We start from the raw sequence: 24,388 nt of genomic DNA, 5'->3' as shown, positions 1-24,388 counted from the left end.
AAGGAAATAGTGCTAGGAAGAAACAATAAAACATGGGCAGAATTCATGGAAATATAGGTCCAGAATAAAGAATGTAATGGTCTTATTATATGCCACATTGGTTAGAAAACATATAGTCTGCAGACACTATTTTTAAATACACACTGATTAACTGAAGCATATCAATAGAAAAGGAGAATAAAAAATTATTCTGGGTTGAAAGGGATGTTCAGCTTAGAAATTAGAGGACATCAGAAGAACCAGTAGAACTTCAGGAGCTCTTGAAAGCAACGAGACAGCTGCCTTTAAAGTATCTAAAGGACTTTTAGGTAGGAAAATAATTTATACCCTTCTCTTGTGGGGTTTCTTAAGGAAACCAGTCCTAATGGAAAAAATGTGGTGGGACATACCATTTGGTCCAATATAAAAAGAAAGCATTTTCTAATATCCAGAGCATGTTAAAAAAAAAAAAAAAAACCACTATGGTTGTATAAGGGAAGTAAAGTCAGTATGACTGGAAGAACAAGGAAGGATTACTGTGTTGGATGTAAAATGAGATTAGATTGAATTGTTGAGGTTCCTTACAATTCTAAGAGTTTCAGACCAGGGTAGGATTCACTGTGATCTGGGAACCCTGGGCGTAATACAACTTCTTGGGGAAAGGAGGGCCAGAGCTGGCCCTTTTATGATCAATTCTAAAATGTACTCCCTGGCCCCCTTCACAAATTACTAATTTTCTGATATCAGTATGTATCTAAAAACTGGAATGAAATTGCTTCTTGTTTCCCAAAAGCTGTCGTGAAATTAATGATGCATCTTTACAACCGGTGGCATCTTAGGATCAAGAAATATAGTAAATTGGAATTAAACTGTTAACAGTGGTAGTACCCTCTGGGGAGTGGGACTATGAATGATTTTTATTTTTTCTTCTTGCATATCTTCACTTTCTGCAATAAAAAACACATTACATTTGTAAGAGGGAAAAACATCTTAAAAGGATGATTTAGAATTAGATTAGATTTTTATCTAGAAAAGCCCCACTGGTGAAAAATGAAAGTGGTGCTTAAGTTATGACATTTCAATGTTTCCCAGAGAAAAGACTATACACAGTTTTCATTCAGCCAGAGCACTTACTTTCGTAGACCGTGAAGAACGACCCGTGGCCTCAAATCTAATTTCAACATCAATGACTGAAAAGTTGCCTTTATGTTACTACTCTCCAAATACCCACATGTTAACATTTTAGTGGGCAATATTCTACCGACATTCTTTTATTTACTAAAGTAGTTAATCTGAGTTGTAAAACTAGAGCCCCCAGGGACTCCAAAAAAAGCCATTTTTGTTTTAAATAAGGGAAAAAAATGCAACCTGTTAACATTTTTATTTCTCTGAACTGGCCTATGTACACAAAAGCTCTTCACGCGGGGCAGGGATAGATCATGATTATACTGCAGCGATCATGGACTAACTCGTCTACCTAACAGAACCATCTTCCTGCCCTCACTTAATTGTCAGGACCAGTGAAGACTTATTATTATATCCCACTCTGTGGGTTCACAAACTGAATTTTGAAAAGAACTGTCGGTTGCTTTTCTTTAATATAATGTTAAAACTAGTATACATTTAAAATCCTCCTCCCTCTACACCCTACAAATGAATGCAGAGAATAGGTGGTATGATCTTTAAGGAGATGTTCAAAGGAGGTGTCAGTTTGAAATATATAAATCTGAATATACACTGTTCTTTCAATAAAGGCTGGGCAAGGGTCATAAAACTATAAAAAAAAATACCCTGCCCCTTTGGACTATAACAGCTAATCATTAGCCATCCATTCGTAATGTTTACTTTTAGTGTGTTATTTTCACATTTTTCTTCATGGGGACTAACCATTAGTATCCCCCTAAGACTAACAAAAGTACATTCATTGCCTGCTGGCAAATGATTTCCGGCCCCAGAGCATTTGCTGGTAGAAAAAGTTAAAGTATATCTAGGCTTATATTTCTATTATTGTTGGGCATTAGCAGCAGCATAAATTTTTCTTCCCAAGACCTTCATTCTGGCTGGTTCACAGATGACAGTAAAGGAGGCACCCCAAATTTACACATATTCTTTACATGCTTGTGAATCAAATTTAGGAAAATACGAAAATGTAAACCTAGTAGATGTCTCAGAATGTTTTACAAAATGGGCAGATTTTTAAATTCATTCTCCAGTCAGCCTTCTCCCCTCACCCCAGAAAGGCTACCCCGATGTACCATCGCTCCCAAATTAATATTCTTCTGCATTTTAAAAAGGGAGCTTGTTTGCATTTAAACATGGCTGTGTAAACAAGGTGTTTGACTGGGATAGATTTTCTTCTCAGAGTATTCAAGAGCTGGAGTGAAGCTATTTAAAGAATGGAGTATTCAATTCCTTAGGCCAGATGCTAGTATAAATATGAAACTATGTTCACACTGCAGATGAAACTATTTTTAGTCGGTGAATTTTGAAGAGCACTATTCAGTTAAGCATTGTAGGGTGGGCTTTCAGCAAGCTACAAACAGAACCTACACGGATTCTTGCCCCCATGTTAACACACGGACACCAGGACCATAGGGAGGGCTGTCTCTCAGTTGGGCTGCACCACTGTGGCCTCACCAGTTCATGAGGCCCGAGGACTTTCTTGCAGGCTAGTAAACAGCCAGTGCCCCCAGCCCCTGTCTCCTCCCCCACATCCCTAGATCCTCCCTTAGGAGATTCAAGACATCCCCCTCAGTCCAGCCACTGTGGATTAACCTTGGCCACACCAGGAGCCCCCGGTTGTGGACTGGCGCCCGCACGTGCCCTCTAGTTGTTTATGTGCCAATTTTCACCAGTGACTCTGACTATCCAGTAAGCTGGACTCTGGATTTGATTCCAGACTTCAAAATCAAGAAAGGTGCAAATCTTTTATTTTAGAGAGGGGTGGGGGAGTGGCAGAGGGAGAGAGAGAAAATCCCAAGCAGGCTCCATGCTGAAGAGGCGGACGAGGGGCTCAATTCTACCACCCTGAGACCATGACCTGAGCCAAACCCAAGAGAGTGGGACGTTCAACCACCTGAGCCACACAGGTACCTAAATCTGAAAGGGATTTGAGGACCACAGACATGTGCAAAAATGAAACGCCTCTGGGGCAGATCCAGGCACACCTGTCCCTGGCACACCAGGCACATCTGTCCCTGCATGTAAGCTCCGTTAAGCAAGTACTGCTAATGACACCAACATAGGTGTGTTGGCTGCACAGGTCATTTCTTTCTCAGGGCCTTGCACGTGCTAGATACAGTTATAGTGAGTGCACACAGAAGGAGCTCAAGAGATGCATAGCCAGGGATGACTGGAATCTCCTGAAATGGGCCAGAGGCACAGAAATGCAGCTATCATGCGGCAAGCAATGGTCTACACCCCCCAGCACTCGGCCTGCACCGCTTTCCATGGAGCTTCCTATGGGACTAACGGACTTTACAAAGAATGGTCTTGCTCCCTTACTCAAAAGATGCTCTGCTGGGCTGGTCCTGCAGGGCAGCAACCCTGGCCTGTAGATCAGATGTTGGGCTGAATCTTACACCAGGCCGCTGAGTTCAGGTCACCAGACTTTGTTTCTGGACGTGGCCTAGCTCTCGCCCTCCCACCGACAGGCCGCCTTTCTGCACTCTGAGTGAAGCCAGGAAGGCAGGTGTGGGTCGGCACCCCTGTCAGTGTCTCCAGCATTAGCAGGCCGGCAGGGAAAAAGGTAGGGGAACAAAGTCCAGAGCCGGAATGACGAATGCTTTACTTCTTACAATCTGAAATGGGGGATAAACCAGCCAAACTGGGGACGAGGAGCTGAGAGGCCCGGAACTTTCCATTGTTGTCTTTTTTAATTTATGTAAAACTCATTCTAAGGAAAGCGTTCTGAAGTGAGGGAAGCAGGAGGGGAATAATTTTATTTTTCTTTAAGTATATATTGTTTATTAAAAACTTCATGCAGAGGCACCTTGGTGGCTCAGTTGGTTGAGCGTGTGACTTCGACTTAGGTCATGATCTCACGGTCCGTGAGTTCGAGCCCCACGTCGGGTTCTGTGCTGACAGCTCAGCCTGGAGCCTGCTTCAGATTCTGTGTCTCCCCCTCTCTCTCTGCCCCTCCCCTGCTCATGCTTTGTCTCTGTCTCAAAAATAAATAAACATTAAAAATTTTTTAAAAAAATTCATGCATTATTCAAACCAAGGGCCTCTCCTCCACCCAACAGTCCGTACACTCCCACTGCCTCTGATGGAAAAGAAGTGTGCATTTTTGGATCAAACCCCACACTCCCCATAAAAAACCTAACTGTGGCGCTGAGAACATGGATCTAAATATTTCTCAAGGTTCTACTAACATTAGAAACCACTCTAGCTTCTCTCGTGGTTTATTATGATATCACCAAATCCCTGCAATGTATTTATAGCTTGTGAGTCCTAATTACCAGTCATTTACTCTAAGACTATAAATGTTCTTTGGTGACTTAAATGGACAACTAATATTTTGGTTGATGAATTAAGGTACTGCTCATGGATGGTAGAATTTATTCTAGTCCAAACTTCAGGAGTCCATTTGTCAGATATTTTATGCTACCCTTCTTTTAATGATTCATTTACCGTTAGTAATATTTGTATTCAGAACTGTGGTGGTTCTAGCCAACGGCGCTATGCTCGGCTGAATTATCTTTTTCTTTCACAGCATAACAGAGTAGAGCACAGTCAAATTGAGGATGGTCCTCAGTACACTGTTGGAATCAAATTGTCTGGCAAACACATCCAGACCCATTTCTCAAACCACATGCAATGTTTCGACTACCAACGTGCCTGCGGAGTCATTAACAAGCATCCTAAAACGTGCTGTCCGTATTTAAATGATTAGGAGGGGTATATAGGCGATGAGCCTGTGCATCTTCAGCTTTTATCAATTAGGCAACACAACACAGATGTGAGCCTTCACCTTTGTTTTTTGTGGGCCACTAAGTACACTCCCTTTTAGAGCAGGGTTTATTTTCTTCTGCTTAGCTTGAACCCAACACTTGGGCAAGGGAATTGTTTTAATCTTGACAAGTTGAAGGATTCAGTCTCAGCAAATCACCTTTGTCTAGGCAAATTTCTAAAGAAACTAATTTTACCCAGGATTGTTTTAAAGGTTTCACAATCACTGTTTGGGGCCAGTTGAGGGTAACAACGATTACCCTTTTCCTTATCCACTGGGATCTGTGTTCAGAAACTGCCCAGAGTTGAAATTCTTAAGTTTGCAACCCCAATCAGGGGCTGAGTATTAAACCATTCACAAGAGTCCAGGCATCTCAAAGGAAAGATTCATGTCCTTGCTCTACTGTTGCTACAGCATCTAATCTATTGGTGCTCAATTAACGCTGTAACGGACACACGAAAAAGGCAGGTGCGTGGTGGGTTATTTTCAGACTTCACATCTGTGTGGCAGTTACACTTCTGAGCCTATAGATGAATTCAGTGTAACTGGTCCCAACCCCTCCTGGCCTGCTGTTGACATGAGGCTTGCCACAGCCTGAGCAGGTCTCTTTGCTATCAATAAGCGAGGCTGGGCTGTTGCCCAAGAGAAAAGCCTCAAAGGAAATGACTTAAGTGTGGTATACACTAGTGGTACCCAAGTCAATTTTAGGTGGTACGTGGATAAACATTTTTTTTTTATTTTTAAGAATTATGTATTTATCTTCACTGTTATTTATAGCAAGTGATACAGGTTTTCCATTTATAGTAGTGAAATAAAATTTTCTATTAAATCAAGTTAGGTTAAAAAAAGCAGTTAATTTAAAGAAAAATATTAAGTAAATAATAAAATAGGGAATTTCAATATGACAAAATTGTGATGTTGGTTTATAAACAACTATAGTCTATGATATCTTTTTTTTTTTTTATGTACTCATTTAAAATTTTTTTTTCAACGTTTATTTATTTTTTTGGGACAGAGAGAGACAGAGCATGAACGGGGGAGGGGCAGAGAGAGAGGGAGACACAGAATCGGAAACAGGCTCCAGGCTCTGAGCCATCAGCCCAGAGCCTGACGCGGGGCTCGAACTCACGGACCGCGAGATCGTGACCTGGCTGAAGTCGGACGCTTAACCGACTGCGCCACCCAGGCGCCCCAAGTCTATGATATCTTAATTGAAAGCCTAAGACTTTAATAATGCTACCATTTAAATTGTCTTAAATATTTATTTATTGTTGAGACACACACACACACACACACACACACACACACACACACACAGAATCTGAAGCAGGCTCCAAGCTGTCAGCACAGACCCCAATGCGAAGCTCAAATCCACGAACCATGAGATCATGACCCGAGCCAAGTTGGATGCTCAACTGACTGAGCCACTCAGGTGCCCCAATAATGCTACCATTTACCAAGCATTTTATTGTGCCAGACATTGTCTTAAAAACCTAAAATGGAGTGTATTATTAAATCCTACAATATCCTTGTGAGGTAGGAATTATTATAGATTTTTTTTTATTGGGGATCCAGGGTTCAAGTCCAGGTCTGTAAGACTTCTACCATTACATCATGCTGTCTCCAGATATAAGATCTAAAGCCTGGTCATGCAACCATTTATCCAAAGCACATTTTGAACACCTACTGCATGCCAGACAATATCTTACATTAAAAGTAGGGTTGGGGGAATGAGGGACCCTCATTCCCTTCCTTATACGTAGTTTAGTCTAGTAAATGGCAGTTAAGGGTTTTGATCAGAGTTAAAAAAAAAAAAACATTTCTCATTTTGGGCTTCAACTCATATTCCCAGGAAACAGACTAAAATTAGACTCATAAACAATATGCAGAGCTCCCTAAGTAAAAGACAAAAGTCATTATTTTATAAATATTAAGAATATTGAACATGAGATGGATTCACATAATAAATAAGTTGCTGTTAGAAGTGGCCACTGGGTCGATTTGACAAAAAGCCTTTCAAAAGACTCCTTAGGCCTAATTTTATGAAAATCTGATATATAAAAATTAAGCCATAGGAATTGTATTTACATCACAAAAGGGCGCTCTACTTCATCAAAAGGAGTCTGCAGAGGGTTTCCCAGTGTTGCAAGCTTTTTACAGCACCCTATGGAGGAAGTAACTAATAAAGATATAATGTCCACACAGCATATCCAGATTATCCAGACAGTAGAAAATAAGAATTGCCTATGGTCTATTCTTGCTGTCAAATTTCTAGTTTGAAAATATAGAAGAAAAATATATGAGATGAGAGAGCCACACGTGTGAAAACCGGAAATCCTCATATCTGAAAGTGGATTCTCACCAACGTTGTGGGTGGACACACATCATCCTTGTTTTTCTTCCTCATAGGATGACGATTTTGTACTCTTTGAAGGGAATCAACCGGCAGTCTTGACCCAAGAGTTCAAAAAGCAAATTTCAGGACAGAGTCCAGGAATGTGCTCAAATGTCATTCCAATTTTGTGGATGTCAATGTCTTCTGGGTAGGGAGTCCAGTGTTCTTTAGATTCTCAAAGTCATCTATGGCACCCCCACAAAAGTTAAGCACGATCAGAACAGGAGAATCCAACTACCTTTCCTTCCAGTCACATATGTATGGACTAGCAGGAAAATGCAGTACATAAAATTTGGCCAAAATGCCTGAGTGGTGTTTTTTGGAGAGAGGGATTACTGATAATCAGATATTAAAAAAGTATTTCATAACTTTTTATCATCACAGACTCCTTTCAGAATCAGATTAATGCTCTGAATGGTCTCCAAGAAAATGTGTATTTACATACAGAATTCTGCAGGAAGATTTGGCATTGGTTGTGGGGGCGGTTAGGAATCCTCACAAAATTTTTTCCATTGTTCCTTAATTAAGAACCCATGACTCAGATGATTCTTCAACAGAACATTCAGGCACTTGACTTAAAACCTACCCTAAGTTACAGAGGTTTTTTTTTGGGGGGGGGGGGCGGGTAGGAGAGAACTGATGATTATCAGTACACTGCCTACCAAACCCTGAACCTGTTATCTGTAGTATAGATCTATACCATGCCTATCTTCACTCCTAGAACGGATTCGACAGAAGTTTTATTCAGTCAGAAAGCTCTGCCCAAGGTAAATTCTCTGATTTTGTGAGATCCACCACTAACACTGCCTTCCGGAGAAACTGTTTTATGTGAATTGATTTGATTAACCACACTAGCCCCATTTGCAACTATGAATAATGTAACCAGACAGAAAGTTGACATTTTCATGGAAAAGTTCTATCATTTGCAAATCTAAAATTGCCAACTTTTTTCTTAGCTTCTAGGTAATACAAGCAGAGAATATGATATGAAAATATTGCTTTGATGAATCAAGGACACTCAATGAGAGGATAAAGACAACATTCTGAGTTTCAACTGATAATCCTTTTATCATCAGAGAATGCATTAGTAGGCATAAAAAGTCTTCGTAGTTATGAGACAAATGGAACTCTATAAACTCAAATAAACCAAGAAGGAGACTTCAGTTTAATTATCTTCCCTTCAACATCTCAGAACATTTTCTGGGTAGAAGTGCTAAAGCTTTGACAAAATATTAGGAATTTCAATGAGGAATATATAATATATATATTTCTTCTGCTAACTAGACAAGCTTGGTATGAACCACAATGTGTTTAACAGAGACAATGAAAGGTCGGCATTTAACATCAAACACACGAATTTTATCTGGAAGGCCAAATTTGAACAAAGTCCAAATTCCCAGTGAGAGGAGTAGGCCATTCAGAAAGAAGATCTACACCAGAGATGATCGATCATGAGATTCTTCACTTCTAGTAATATCCTGGTAGGACAGAGAAATCACATGGGATGGGAATCTCCTCATTTATTCAACAATCATAATCCCTGCCCTTTAAGCATTTATAAGTTTGCTCACATTGCGAGACATGTAGTGAGGAAACTTCTTCCATGTTTCCAGTGCACTTTGCTTACACTTTTATCCACGCCCTGGCAAACTCTGTCACAACCTAGCCGTGTCTGTCTGCCCCACTACACTATGAGTTCCTGACACTGGGTCACTCTCGTCTTCATCTTCCTTCCACAGCAAATCTAGTGTCCTAGCCTTCTTAAGCACTCAGTGCATACAACAGCGATCCTACTTCAAAATAAAAACTTTGGCTAACCATCACAGCTATTCAAATCTCGCTGGATCGACACCGTCCAATATAAATATAACGTGAGCCACATATATAATTTTAAATTTTCTAGTAGCCATATTTAAAAAAGTTTAAAGGAAAAGGTAAAATCAATTTCAATAATATATTTTATTCAACCTAACACGTCAAAAATATTATTTCAACATGTGACTGATGTAAAAAATTATTGATGAGATTTACTTTTTATGCTAAGTTTTTGAAACCTGGTGAGTATTTTACTTACAGTACATGTAATTTGCATGCTCAGTGTGTAGCAAAGTGATAAGTAGCCTTATCAAAACAATAAAGTTATTTTATGCTTAACCAAAAATATTTTAATTGCTTCAACTTTTAATTTTAAACTGGAATTCATTAAAAATAATTAAAATGACAAACTCCGTTTCTCTGTCGCAGGAGCCATGTTTCAAGTGCCCCATAGCTGTGCGCAGTTAGTGTCTACTATACTGGACTGCACAGTTGTAGGCTATTTAAGTAGCTGATAAGAGCAAGTTGTCAGACAGTGAGTGTCCACAGTAAGATCTTATTTTTAAAGCAAAACAATTTACATGCGCACACACACAAGATAACTGAAGCAGGAACCACCAAGTGTTAGTCACATGTAAATGTTAAGAGAAGGAGTAAAACTGGAAAGGAGGGGAAGAAGGACTCTTACTTTGGAATTTTTACATGTATTGTATAAATAGTACAATTATGGGGAAAAACAGTTTAAATTTTTACATGTATTATACACAAACAATTAAGGGGTTGCAGTCCCATCTTTTCTTTAAGTAGCGACAAATATAGTTACACTCTGAGAGTGGCAGGGACAGCTGAGACTCCTCTAGATGAGGACTACTAGCGAAGGGAAAGAATTAGAAGCCATGCTACATAAGGAATGTGGGATTGCGGCTGTTGGTGTTGGACCAGTAGAATGAAAAACTGGGGGCAGGGGCAGCTCTTTTCAAATATTGGAAACACTATCAAGGAAAAAGAAAATTTGATTTGTTGTCTGTTTTTACAAGAATACAATTAGTAACCACAGTATACCGTTAATATAATAGTGTGTACTATAAGCCATATATTTCAAGCTTAAGTCATCAAAAGTAATAATTTCTAACACAGAGATGATCAAAGATGGACTGGAATTGCCTCATAAGGTCATGAGTTCCCAACCGCTGAAAACAGTAAAAGGTCAACTAATCAAAATCTCAACAGAAGACATTTAAAAACTAGTAAGTTCAGGAAAGATGTCATAAGCAGAATCTTGTAACTAAATTATCAACTCTAAGATTTTATTATTCTCTGAAATTGATCATTATCCCAAGGGCAGGTGTGAGATATTACACATGTTTACCCGACATCCAATTTTCCTTTCCTTCCAAGAATGCTGGAGGATTATATATCCTAACCTCCTTAAAGTAAGACACGACCATGAAATTAATCTGAATGAGTTGTGAATTGTGAGTGGAAGTGATGTGTGTTACTTCATGTTACTACTGAGTGTAAACATTTAAACTCTAGCACATAGCTCTCCACCCCTCTGTTCCCCTTCCTATAAGCATGAAGCACCACTGTGGAGCCATCACAAGAGAGAAAATTTGTTATGTAGAGTCCTGTACACCACAATGAACTGTGTGCTTAAACAAGAAATAAACATTTGTCGTGTTGAGCCACCAAGACTTGGGAGATGTTTGTTACTGTAGCACAACGCAGGCTGTCCGAAAATTCTTGCTCATGACCTTCAAGAGGAAACACACACAAAACCACGGCCTTCACAGCGTGGTTTGGTTTCTTTTGGAATAATTAGGTACCTCAAGAACAAACAGATTTCCAGTGTGGACCAGTCCACAAGCACACAAGCATCATACATTTATCTATATAAACCCAGTATACCACAAGAACAGCCAGTTCACAGCCAGAGAAGCAGCAGATGAGGCCAGTAACTCACATGTTTCACGTGTGAGATCCCAAAGTACATTTGAACTCCTGGCATCAAATTTTCTAACCAACTAGAATCAGCTGCTCATTATGATCTAAGCGTGATCAGAGGAAGTAAAAGCAAATGGTTTGCAGGGCAATACACAGGTAAACACTAACCAAAAGAATCAAATTTCAAAACATCACCTTAAAAGCACTTCGAAGTAATCCTCCAGGTTGTTTTGGACCCCTAGGAAACTGGGATCATGACTTACTTAACCCTGAATCAACTTCTGGGCCTTATAATAGATACTCCAATGTTTAGGAGTCAACCTGAATGAAGTCACATACTACTGTTATCTATTATCTAGGTATTCTTTTATGTTGCAATTGTCTACTTTACTTTCTGGGGGAGAAAACAGCATTTTGTAAGGTTTACTCTTCTAAAGGAAAGAGGAAACTAAACCAGCATTCTTGACAAAACGCTCCCACTGTATGCTTGGTGATTCCTCATATGTGATCTACTCTAATCTTCCCCAGTCCCGTGAGACAAGTATTGTTAACTGTTTCACAGATAAGCAATCAAAGCAGAAGTACAACTTTTAAGGTCATACAGCTTATGGAGCAAAAATTTGAATGTGAATCCAGATCTGTCTTATTTTAAAGTCTGCTCTACAATGGTTTAGTACAGTGGTGAAAAAGAAGCCAACCTAAAGTGGCAGCTTCTGTTTGCTCATTCTAAATCTTGGATTGAAAATATTAATACAAAACAATGTCAACTAAAAAAGCGTTCTCAATTAAACAAAAAAAAAGGAAAGAAAGAAAAAAAAGACACCCATACAGAGGCTGCAAATGTGAGAAGCCTATATTTACACACAACCATCACGTGATGGGTAATTAGCCAGGTAACTATAGGTTTTTCTCTGCTCGAAAAGTATACGTTTCATCATGCTTTGAAATCTGCCTTATTATCAGCACTGCTATGAAAACAATGTTTTATTTCTTATCGAGTGAATAGGCCAGGCATGAAGCATTGTTTTTGTAGGGCCTAATAGAATAGTTTCTTTGTGAACCAAAGAAGTCGAATGGGTAGTTGGAAGGTGGAGAATATCCTCCATCATGATTAGCAAGTAACCATTTTAAGGTAGGTGAGGATTAAAACAGTGCAATTGCCCAGAATACAAAATATTAGATGCCATGCTAAAACCATCTCCTTAATAACCTGTCACCTAAAAAAAGACAGATTATGAACAAGCCGATAATAAAAAAAAGATAAGGCAGAGCAAGTCCAGTCTGGATTTGTTTATTTCCCCGCACATTTTTGTGACTGCTATAATCCTGAAACATGTAAAATATTCCCTTGAGGAAGAGACGAATTAATAAATGCCAGCATTAATACATAAAATGTCTACACACAACAAATCCCTACAACCACACCAAAAATCCTCAGGCCAGCAGCTAGCTTCAAGCATGGTCAAAAGCTCTCTTAATAAGTTTCCTACAATAAGTCTACACATGGCTGACTACAAATTAAGCCAAAATAGTTAAAAGCGATACACCCTTCCCCAGCATATTGCTTCTCCTCCCAGGTACCAATGAGACAGCTCCTCTTCTAGAGGGTGTCATCCTAGGAAGTGCTGGAAAAGAAGTCAACCACTGTATGCACACAGGGATCCCAATTCGACTCGGAGCAGGGAACGCCAGAGATTTCAGAGGTTGATCATAAAAGTCGCATGTTTACTCAACCTAGGAGGTATAGCTTTGAAGTTAGAGTGCCTACACGATAGACCTAAGACTGTTATGGGGAAGATAAGAAAAAGATACTGCATTCTATTGCTCGTTACAGAGTAAGGAGCTTAGTAGGTGGTAGAGACACTAAGTGTGATAAGAGCTCTGTAAGCAGGGAAAATACTAAGAGCTGAATGGCGTACAAGGGCTTTCGGGGCTTAAACTGAGTCCTAAAGAAGAGAATTTCTATAGGTAGAGAGTCCTGGAAGGGGCATTTCAAGAATGAGTGAAGGCATGAGCCACTCACAGTGTACTGCAGAGATCGGGGGGTGGGAGGGTAGGTCCATGTTGTTAAAGAGAAAGAAGACCAAGCAGTTAGACAAGTTAGACTGAAGCAGGAGGTTTACATAAAGGAATAGGAGATAAGGGAGAGAGATAGGCTGTCTTAACATTCCAAGTGCACTTTGAGCTGGCAATTCCGCCTCTACAAATATATAAGGAGATAGTCATGGGTATGTGCAGAGCAACAAGAATTTCACAGAGTTTTGGGAAAACAGAAGTGTAACCAAAATGTCCAACCATAGAAACACCTCTATGATAAAACATTATGCAGGCAGGAAGAAACAGTGTGGACCCTTTTAGGACATGAAGGCACTGTCGCAACACATCTGTATGAATTTAAATCAGTGAGGCAAACGTTAGATTTTGTTTTTATGGGGAAAAGGTATATGCATATGAATGGTCTCTGCATATATGATATCTACTGGCATATAGATATATCAAAGTGCTAACAGCAGTTAGTTCTGGGTGGGAGGGAAGCAGCTTACATTTTTCTGCTTTTTGTTTGCAATGCCTGCATTTTCAATATGGATAGCATGGGTAATAATAAAAACAACAACAGTGAAAGTTATTTAATAAGAAAGAAAAGCACTGGATGCTTGCCGACAACATTGTACTTTATCCAGCAGGCATGAAGTTTTCGAAGAAAGGAGGGCTACAGGCTGAAAGCCAGTATTTTAAAAGGGTCAGAAGTATAAAAATGTTAAAAATTACTGAAAATTTAGAAAGCAAGTGGAGAGGTCCAAAGGAAGAAAGTTCGCGGCAAGGCACGGCTCTGGGATTTCAGGAAAGAAAGAAGGAAGGCTACTTCATCCCAGCATACTAACTGGAAACACACAAGGTGAGGCAATCAGGAAACCCCGAAATGGCAGCACTGTTTGCTCAGCCCCTACTGTGCATGAAGCACTTCGTAAAGGCTTTGAAAACCCATCATTATTCCAGTCTGTCCTAAATAAATATATTTATTAAAACGGGGTAGAAGTCCAAACCTCAGCTTTTCTCTGCAGTGACCTGCACAAACTACAGACTTAAACACATAATGCTGGAGGAGAGAAGGGGAGCGCATCTTTGACATTTAGGAAAATTAATGTTTTGCAATAAAACCTCACATTTCAAGTACTCTAAAAGATAAACGAGCTGTTTGGAAGAATCAGCGTCAACACTAAAGAGAATTAAGTCTAAATGCCCCAATCAAATATCTGCTCACAAAACCCCCTGGAAAAGTCACATCAATTCACATGTAGGATGCATGTGCTTTGTGCTCCAAGGTGAGGCCATCGTGATAGCAGCTATAATAACAGCCTGCAGTCAGTAACCATGCAGAGGCTCAATAGATGAGAGGTGGAAAGCAAACAGAAACATTTTAGGGTTACAAGAATAGGAGGAAAGCATTATGTATCTCCAGTTGGAAGGGGAACTGTTGAATCTAACCTCATTTTTAAAGCACATTAGAGGCACAGAGTCAATGTTGCACTCCTGTCACCAAATGCAAAAAGATTTATTGCTTCAAGTTCATCAATTCATCTATGATACCAGAAATTAACGAGTTTGCAAGAAACTAAGGTTCCCTAGAAGACTTTCTCCAGTAGCCCCAGATATGTAACCAGGCTAAAGGTGATACATAAATACACACACACACACACACACTATCTATCTATCTATCTATCTATCTATCTATCTATCTATATGGCAAAGGACTCTGTGTCTCTGTGTGTGACCACACCTAAATTTCTTTCATCTTTGGTTATCTATCCTCAGATGGTGACCATCACAGATAGTTCATTGTGAAATTAACATTTCTTATTACTGAAATAATAAATAATGAAATCAATGAAATAATAAAACAAAATTATGGGTTGATTGCTTTCCCCATCATGGTCTTTTTATCACAGACATGACCACAGAGTATCTGATTAAAGACCAAATGCCAGAAGAACAGAAAATGAAAACAAATGAAAAAGCAAAAACATCTGGAGTCCGGGAGAATAATGCATTCAACTAACACATATGATAATTTAGGGAATACTTCTTGGTCTTTATCTTATTTGATTGGAGCAGGTTAAACTAGCTGGACACCAAGCTGGTATTCAACTGTAGACCTTTATTGAGGCAAAACTCAACTGGGGCAAGTGCTACCTTAAATGCTATAGTACACAACTACAGGAACAACAGAAGCTAGAAAAGCACAGCACTGGTTTTGAGCCACAGAGACTCCTGCCATCTTAGTTGACAATGATGTTCATTAGATAATAGTCTACACTTAATACTACTACAAAACCAAACTAAACCAAACCAAAACAAACCAACAACAACAAAAAAACCCAGGTGACTAAAATTCAGGAATAGTGGCTAAATAACATATTTTCCCTCCTTCTTGCTCTGAGAAGTAGAAGTCCAGACGATACAGCTGGTATGAGAGTCTCATATGTTAGTCAGTGCAGCCTGCCAAGCCTGAAGGATGTGTATCAGTCTCTGTTCCACTGGAAGCCGCCTCTCATTTTGGTCTAGGTTTCTCAGCACAGATGAGCTCATAAAACATCAATGGGTAAGCAGGTGTAAAAGGACACCCAAAGTGGATCCTAAGATGAGTAACCAGGATGGTGAGAGATTTTAAAACCACATCCTGGGGAAAAACTGAAAAAAATTGGGATTGTTCAGCCAAATAAACACTAATATTAGAGTATATATATAATAATAATATAATAATAGGGATTGAGAACTATTTCAAGGAAAGGGGAGAAGAAACATCAACGACATCAATGTCTAGCCTAACGACTCTCTGAAGAGGTAGAAAAAAGCATGAGTTTCTTACCTTGTTCATGCATTGTAGCCAAGAGGTGAATACTGGTAACCTGAATACTAAAAATAGCACTGAAATTTCCAATTTCATGTTTTTCCCCCTACTTTTGCCCCAAGATCTCCAATTTTAAAAGAATAAACTCTTAAATTCTACAAATTTCTCTTCTATTGACTACCCATCTTCAGTCCATTATCAAGAGAAGATAGGAATCTGGAATTCTAAAAAGCATTCATAATTCTAGAAAACACTAGAAGATGCACAAGTCAACAGAAATTCTAAATGAAAGGGTCTTAACTTGGAATGAGCCTTCATGAATGATGGCAACACGAATATCTAGACAGCAATATCCATGACTAGCTGCTGACTGGCTCGCACATGGTTAGATTTTGCAGACTTCCTTTCCAGCAGGAACAGCCAAGATGGCTAAGTGCAGACAAAATACATGACTGTCATTTTTTCAAGACACTTCTTACACACACATTCTACCATTATTGCAGGACAATGTTCAACTATTTGATTACGTGGGCAAGCTGAATTTTAACGTTGAAATGAAATGAAGTAATCTCCCTGATGTCTTCCTAGATCCATAGAAAATATCCCACCATTAAGTTGTTCTAAAGCTTTGAACATCTTGGATACAGATTCTTGGAAGTATGAACTCACTCCTGTCAAAGGTCCTTTGGGCTGTCACTTTACAGTGGCATGAAGTAACCTTGAGGAAACAGCCATGTTGGCCCTTTGACAGCATACTTCTCTAGTGTTAACTGTGCCATGATGAGTTTCTTTAAAGAATGCGTGGTTCACACAACAATACTGTCAGAAGGCCTTGTGAGAAACTCCTTTAGAAAGTACCTTTACAAATTTCTGATAGGCTCCATATGTAATTGATTTCTATTTTGAACTCAAGGCTACTATAAAGGCCAGATCTGTTTCAGTGAAGGGGTCCTTCCGTAGGGATTCCTTATGATATTCATGAATAGAAAAATTCAACAATATACCATCTAAGAAACTTCACAAGTTTCTACCTTAGGGCAAACAGTACAGCTAACCTAGCAATGGAAGTTAAAACGTAAACAGCAAATATGTACATAAGACTGTTTAATAAATATACGAAGTTTACATCTAGGAATGAAGGAAGGAGGAAGGAAGGAAAGGACTGTCTTAATAATTAGCATGTCTTCAATCCTAGCAAGTTCCTTAGATGTATCAGGTGAAAATTCCTCATTATGGTAAACCATCAGCACCTTACCATGCTTCATAATGCAGACATTTAAACTGTTTTTTTCAATGCAGAATAAGAATCATGACCCAATCCACACCCTTGGAAGCAGCTTGACACATCAAACTCAAAAGTGACCTGAAATAACCATTTGAAACACAAGGCTTCCAAGATTTCCAAGCAGTATAGTTAATTTCTAACTAAAAGTACTAGAGAAGTCATTTATACTACTGGGCACTTAACGGCCCAGTTTATTTTGACAAAATTTTCAAAAGGAAAAAAGTTATACAACATAAAAAAAATCTATATGTAAAGAGACTTACAAATACATACATATATTTTATATTTAATATATACATAATTTATATGTACATATATACATATGTACATGTATACATAATGTATATACATAGTATATGTTTATAATATATATACTTAATATATATTATATATTCAACGTATAATATATATACATTATATATACACACATAATTTATATACATTTATACATATACACATAATATATATTTAATATGTAATATGTAATCTATTTAATATGTAATATATGTGCATATTATATATACACAATATATACACATTATATATAATATATAAATAAATACATATATAATATATATTATATATAATATATTAAAGCAAAGACCAGAAGGATTTTAATAACCGTCTTCTATTGAGGCAGACAGTAATGAGAATAAACCCTGCCCTAAACACTAGACCACATGATTCAGGAAGTTCAAAAGGGACAAATAAACTAATATCATACCACATAGCTCCCTATCATACAGAACCTCCTTCTCACAGTAACATGGTGAAAATACTAGGACTTCAGTATCACAAAGGCTGCCATTGACACTAACTAATTAGTCCCCAGTTGACCTTCTCAAAAATCCAGGGAGATAAAGCAAGGTACACACTATTACACCGATTTTACATCCCAGGAACCTGAAGGCACAAACACCTGCTGACTGTTCCAGGGAGTGACAGATCTACAGGACAAGTAGAGCCAAGAGTCTCCTGACCTCCCATCCACTGCTCTTTCAACCACCATGCTGTTTATTCCCCAGAGTACAGTAAAATCCAAGCACCAGAAGGGACAGGGGAAGCCACACTTTCTCAATCTGATGGGCCTTTAGAAACAGAAATTGAACTGAGGGAACCCCCATCATTAAATTCAGCTGTACCCACACCCACATCCTTTGGTCTCTCTTCTCAATTTCAGCTCAGATGCTTCTATCTTTTCTTTCTTTTTCTAGAGACACATTTGGAGATGAAACCATTTATAACTGCCCATCCACAGACAGTTTGTGGCAGCATAATTGACAATGAGTCTGCTGCAAAAAAATAAAAATGCTGTTTTAATAACCTTGGCCTAAAATACATTCTGTTGTATGCCTCAAAGGGTTTCAATAAAAAGTCAACCTGTAGAGACATATTTTCTTGGCTTAAACAACAATCCAAAGCATATAAATGTAGTCCAACTATAATGACATATTTATAGGCCAATAAAGCTTACTCTGCAGCTTTCATACTTCACTTAAAGGAACTCTGTAAGAAGCAGTGTTATATAAAATAATTTGATTTTTTTTCAAACTATAGCCCAAGGAATAAAAAATGCAAGTTTGCTATGTTTAACTGATAGTGTTTATATTCCTTAGTTGCTAAAAATTTCGTAAAATGAAATAATTCTTCATTTGACTACTTCCAACTGCCATACCAAATATGGGTATCAAGTCCACTTTATTACAAAAGCTAAGTACTGTAATTCTAAAGACAAAAATAAATAACTAGAAGCTTGTGTAGTGAATGATTTAATCAACCCGATTCTTCTGGAAAAACAGGTTCCTGTGTTCGTTATGCTTATGAATAATACATTCCTTAACCCTTCTATTTTAACACAGTTCTTTCTTCTTTTTTTTCTTTTTCTATAAACTTCAGTATGAAACTGACAGAAGGTAAAACATCTCACTGAGTAAAGTCATAATTTGAATTGGTTTCATACTGAACTTTCTTTCTTTGAAAAGGACAAAGAGGAGGGAAGGGGACGAAGGCGCTGCAACACATCTCAGGAGTGTTTTTGAAGATTGTTGTCTTTCCCACTACCTAGATGTGTCATGTTATCACCAGCCATTTAGAATCTTAAACGAAAACTGCAGAGATTTTGTAAAAAGCAAACATGATATCCGCAAATATTGTCCTTAAAGGGGAAGGGGATAAAAAAAAAATAAGAACTGTGGTTTGAATCAGAGCAGTTATTGGAAGCTGCCATTTGGGGCAGAGTTTCTCTTTGCGGAGTATTAATTTGTTGGCAGACACACATTTGTGAGAACATTCTTGTTTTTTTTACTATTCAGAGAGGGACAGGAAGTGACACAAACCGGGATTAAAGGGAGCTTATTCTACCTAAACGTTGAGCAAGAAGAGTTCCTTAATTAGCTTTTAGATGGTAGAATCCCTTCTTTAAGAGTCAACCTAATTAGTATGTTGTTATTGATGTTTTAACGTGATGAAATACTTCAGTTAAAAAAATAACGTACTGGAGTTTTATTTTAGCCACAGAAAGGTGAGATCTTTCCATTCTTTGCTTACTTCCACCAGAAAAAAAAAGGGGGGGTCTTAAGTAATCTCAGAGTTCATCTTCTTTCTTTGGTAAGAACAATGAGGAGTTGGAAGTGTTCTACAGAAGGAAAAACCTAATAAGTGTGTGAACTTCCATTAACAATGTGGTATTGGAAGTGGTTTCAGTGTGGCCAAGAGAAAGAGAGATAAGAAAACCACTGTGCAGAAAGAAAAGTACAGACAACAAATATTTTGATGTTGCAGACAGAGAAAGGAAGAGGTTGAAGAGAAAGTTGCTGGGACAGGAATGCGTACAGCAAATGACACCCCCTATCTCCCCAATATAAATCCTAACAATGTAGACTTGTAAACCTTAGATCAGGCAGATAATGGAAACTCATTACATTAAGGAAAGTTTTTGTTTCTCTTTCCACATTATTACAACACAGTGTGCATTCCAATTACAAAAGCTATTTGTCTCAAATTCCCCACAGTTCATACCAACTGAGTAGAATTTCAAGGCCCCAAATTCTATCCTTAAAGGGGTATTTTACATTAAAAAACAAAGAAAGGAAAAGTACATGGTGTTTCTTGTTCACCAGAGGAGAGCCTCCCAATCAAATCTCCTGTTGATTATTTTCCCTTCTTCAGCACTAATTGTAGTGCTGTTCCCAAATGAGACCAAAAAAAAAAAAAAAAAAAAAATTAGAATCACCTAGAAAGTCTTTTATCAGTACACATTCCTTGGCCTTGTCTCAATCTCACTGAATGAAGAATTTGGGGAAGCTGGACTTAGCAATCAGTATTATTTTCAAAATTCCCCTGGTGAGTCTAATGAACAGCTAGAGTTAAAACACCACTAAGTAATTTGAATATTCACCATAAATCAATTTCTTCTGAAATCAGTTATTAAAAAATAGGTCATGGACATTTTTTAGAATTCACTAAGATCAAACCCTCTAAATCTTTTGTTAGAATTAAGAGATTGAGTTTCTTTTCATATTCATTAATAAACTATCAATTTTAAACAGAAAACAGTTCCACTATAAATACTCTTGTTTATACGTGCAACAAGAAGCTTAACCATCTACACATCCTTTTGTCCCCTGTGGGTTTCCTGTTTAGTTTTTTATTAGTAACAGTATATTCCATAACTAAAAAAAAAAAAAAATCAAACGAACAAAAGAAACATTTTAATGTTAAGGAAAACATAAGACAATAGCAATACAACTTAGATCATACATTAGGAAAAGAATACAACAGATGTATTATTATTCAGCATTAGCACAGGTCAGAAGACTGGTCATTTGTGTGTTCATAAAATTGGGACGTGTAACAGAATATATAGGAAGTTTAAGAAATCAATTTATTGGCTTTAAAATAAAACCACCAGATTAAATAATTTTCTCTAAATGTACACGTGACAGGCCGCCATGTCCAAAATATTACTGCCTGACGTCTACCAAAAGATGACAGGAAACTGTTGGTCATTGATTCAAACTGCAAGAAAATATTAATATGAGTCCCAAAGCACAGTACAGCTCATCACAAATCAGAATCCCATGAAAGACAGTTACTGTTGTTATGTAGTCTCTTTATGCCAATTAAATAAATCGTCTAGGTTTGTCGTAATAGTTAAATCCTAGGTTAAAAAAAAAACAGGAAGTTGTCACATTAAGGCATAAAATAGGGCTATGAAAATCAGCATTGTGCCAGAATGAAAGAAAAAGATGCCTTAATATGTTAAAAGTGAAGTTCCTCTTTGCCTAAAGAGGAAATAACGAGTCTAAATCAGAGGTCAACAACTTTGGTCTTGAGCAATGTTAGAAGAGTAAGTCACTGAATGCCAGAGGGACGTACAAACAAGAGGAAAACAAAACAAAACAAAACACAAGAAAAGGGCACAAAAAGGCACTGGAGAAGAAACTGTTAAGAAAAAGCAATAGAATTAATTATGGAGCCCCTCCTATATACCAGTCATCACGGTCCGAAACCCTTTGTATCTTACATCTCAGTGACCCTGTAAAGTTCTCATATTTTTCACATAGGGAAACTAAGGCTAGGAGGTTAAACAAATTGCCCAGAAAACACGGCTAATAAGCAGGAGAGTCAGGATTCGAACACTAATTAGAATAACTACTCCAAAATCTCAAGTTCTCCTTTAAACTCATAGTGGAATAAGGGAGGGAAGGAAAGAAAAAAATACGTTCATGGTGATCTCCGAATGCTAAAAGCCCAGGGAAACCTACGCCATGAGTTGCCAACCAGTGGCTTCCCCGCATTGACACTGCTCTCCTGCTCCACATGAAGTCACTCGCCTCTCTTCCTCACTTCATTTTCCACCCAACATGAAAACATGAAATTCTGACATGGTATTAATAGATGTCATACTATCTACTTAGAACAAATATTTAAACTCTTCACTAGTTCTATTTCAGGTGTCCTAGTTAAGTCTCACGCCTTGACACCACGTGGAAGCTGCCTGAGGTCACGTGTGCTATCCCCCAGGTTCTAGCACAGGGCTCCACGCCAAGAAGGCCCTGTGATCCGGCAGGTAACACCCATCCCTTACACACCCAGACTACGTGCCCATAAGGTGTTCCGAGGACCCTTTGAGGCTAAAGAAATTTTATATGTAAAATTATATATATGGCAGGATTTCCAGAAAAGTCTATGACCAAAAAAAAAAAAAAAAAAAAAAGTAGGTTACTGTATCCGCCCACACGTTAGATTTGGAAGTACAAATTCTATTTACCAAGGTCAGCCTTTTCCTTGAGAACGTCTTTGAAGTTGAGCCCACTGTTGAGGGTTGACTGCCTGTACTTGAGCAGGGCTTCTTTCTGTCCATTCCTTCCCAAGGCCTCGGTTTTCACCGACCCAGCCTGGAGGCCACACCTCCACTTGGAGAAATCGGAATGTACCCACTTGACCAGGTCTTCAAGCTTCACGATTACCTTTTCGGAAACAGCAATGACTTCATCCTACAAGAGGTGGTCAGGAGAGAACAAAACTATTATTGGTGGTTGAGAGGCAAATGACAAATTTTCAACAAAGCCCATCTGAAATACCATTTGAGTGGTTTAGCCCTACACGAGCAAACAATGTGTTTTTTGGTGACAGAGTATCTTTAATAGCTCGCTTCATTTCAACGGGTTTTCACTGCTAGCTGTCTAGTTGAAAAATAATTTATAAGATATATTTGTTATATGATTAGAGCAGTAATTCTGATAGCTATTTTTAATGCTAGCTGCCAAAGCCCATGCTGCCTATCTGACCACTCAGGTGAAAGCTAATTTTTAGGTGCAGTTAATTGCAAAAGTAAAAAGCGAGAACTAGGTGACTAATGGTTAGCCTGTCTCTATATAAATGGTCTAAGTAAATCTGGGATTCTTGGAACTCTGACTCACCCCCAAATTCCTATGTTTATGGTACATTTTCCCTTGGCTTATACACAAATATTGAATTTAACTTTTGTCCTAAAAATTAAATAAAACTGTGATGTAATCCCAAAAGAAATACTTCATAAATGTTATGTGCTTCCCACTGAAAGAAACTTACACATTCTCATGTTTCTTAAAAACTTTGTAAGTTGAGAAATGAACTGATTTTTTTTCTTTTAATACATATGGGGTAAGAAGAGAGAGGGTGAGTGAGGAGAAAGCCTTTGAATCTAAGAAAAGTAGTTGAAACTTAAGTTTCTCCTATGGATCATAAATTTGAATTTTAAGCATCCCTAATTGCTTCCAGGAAACAACCAACTTTTCTGACTCAGAATTAATCTAGCAAGATATTTAATAGAGATCCATCCATGGAGCAAAGGAAGGCCTCTCCTACCCAAAGATTCCTTGGAATAAGCTTAAGAAGATCATCTCACTGGGTTTTAAGTTAAATTATTTGAAGCATTTGACATTTCAACTTGAACCGACTTCTTTCATTTCTTTTACTTCACATTTCTGAAGAAAAGCTTAGCTGTGAAAACCCCTAAGCTTACAAAATCTTAGAAATATTTTTGACAAACAACAACAGGAAGATGTCTCTAAGCTATTAAACAAAAGGAATTCACAAGTGATTTTGGCTAATTTTGCTGTTAAACATGACTCTTTCCTCCTTCCCGCCCCCCACCTCCACACACATACACACACACACACACACACACACACACACACACACACACAGTACTGCACACGTTACTCCAAAGCAAACAAAAAAGATAAGCTTCACACAATGAGAAACCCTGGATTTCATTTTTAAAAATGTTTTAAGGTAGGATCTAAAATTTCACTTTTCCTCATCCAGTTCCAAGCTGCTTCTGAGAACAAAGTTTGTTAGGCAGCAACAAAATAAATACTCTATCAAAAATGAAAAGTAAAACTTTCGTAATGGAGTCCTTTCTCTTATCATGATTAAATATGAACTTCCCCTGAATGGGACCCAAAGTGGAAACTGTTTTTATCCTTTGCTACTGAAAAAAAAATTCAATACTTTATAAACAATGGGGCATATTACAAAGTACCATTTCAATGGATGATTTCACTCAGATTCACTACACCATCCTCTTGAAATAAAAGATCTGTAGTTGTCACGCATTTTATAGCTATTACATGGTGATTATTAAATGTCAGAATGAAAATTCAGGCTGGATATTGTTTCAAA

General features: G+C 38.1%; 1 protein-coding gene across 1 annotated transcript in view; it reads right to left on the bottom strand.

Moving 5' to 3' along the window:
* ARID5B (AT-rich interaction domain 5B) overlaps positions 1-24,388 on the bottom strand; it is a 179,937-nt gene that overhangs the window by 126,176 nt on the left and 29,373 nt on the right. The window contains exon 3 of the mRNA XM_047072823.1: positions 22,491-22,716. Coding sequence (XP_046928779.1) covers positions 22,491-22,716 — 226 coding nt within the window. The remainder of the gene's footprint in view (positions 1-22,490; positions 22,717-24,388) is intronic.

This window comes from Lynx rufus, unplaced genomic scaffold (genome assembly GCF_022079265.1).
Source record: "Lynx rufus isolate CCGP_SWC_20201006 ecotype Redwood Valley unplaced genomic scaffold, mLynRuf1.p SCAF_11, whole genome shotgun sequence".
NCBI classification, from domain to species: domain Eukaryota; kingdom Metazoa; phylum Chordata; class Mammalia; order Carnivora; family Felidae; genus Lynx; species Lynx rufus.
Note: the sequence above shows the minus strand (reverse complement) of the source record. Positions and strands in the feature narration are given on the sequence as shown.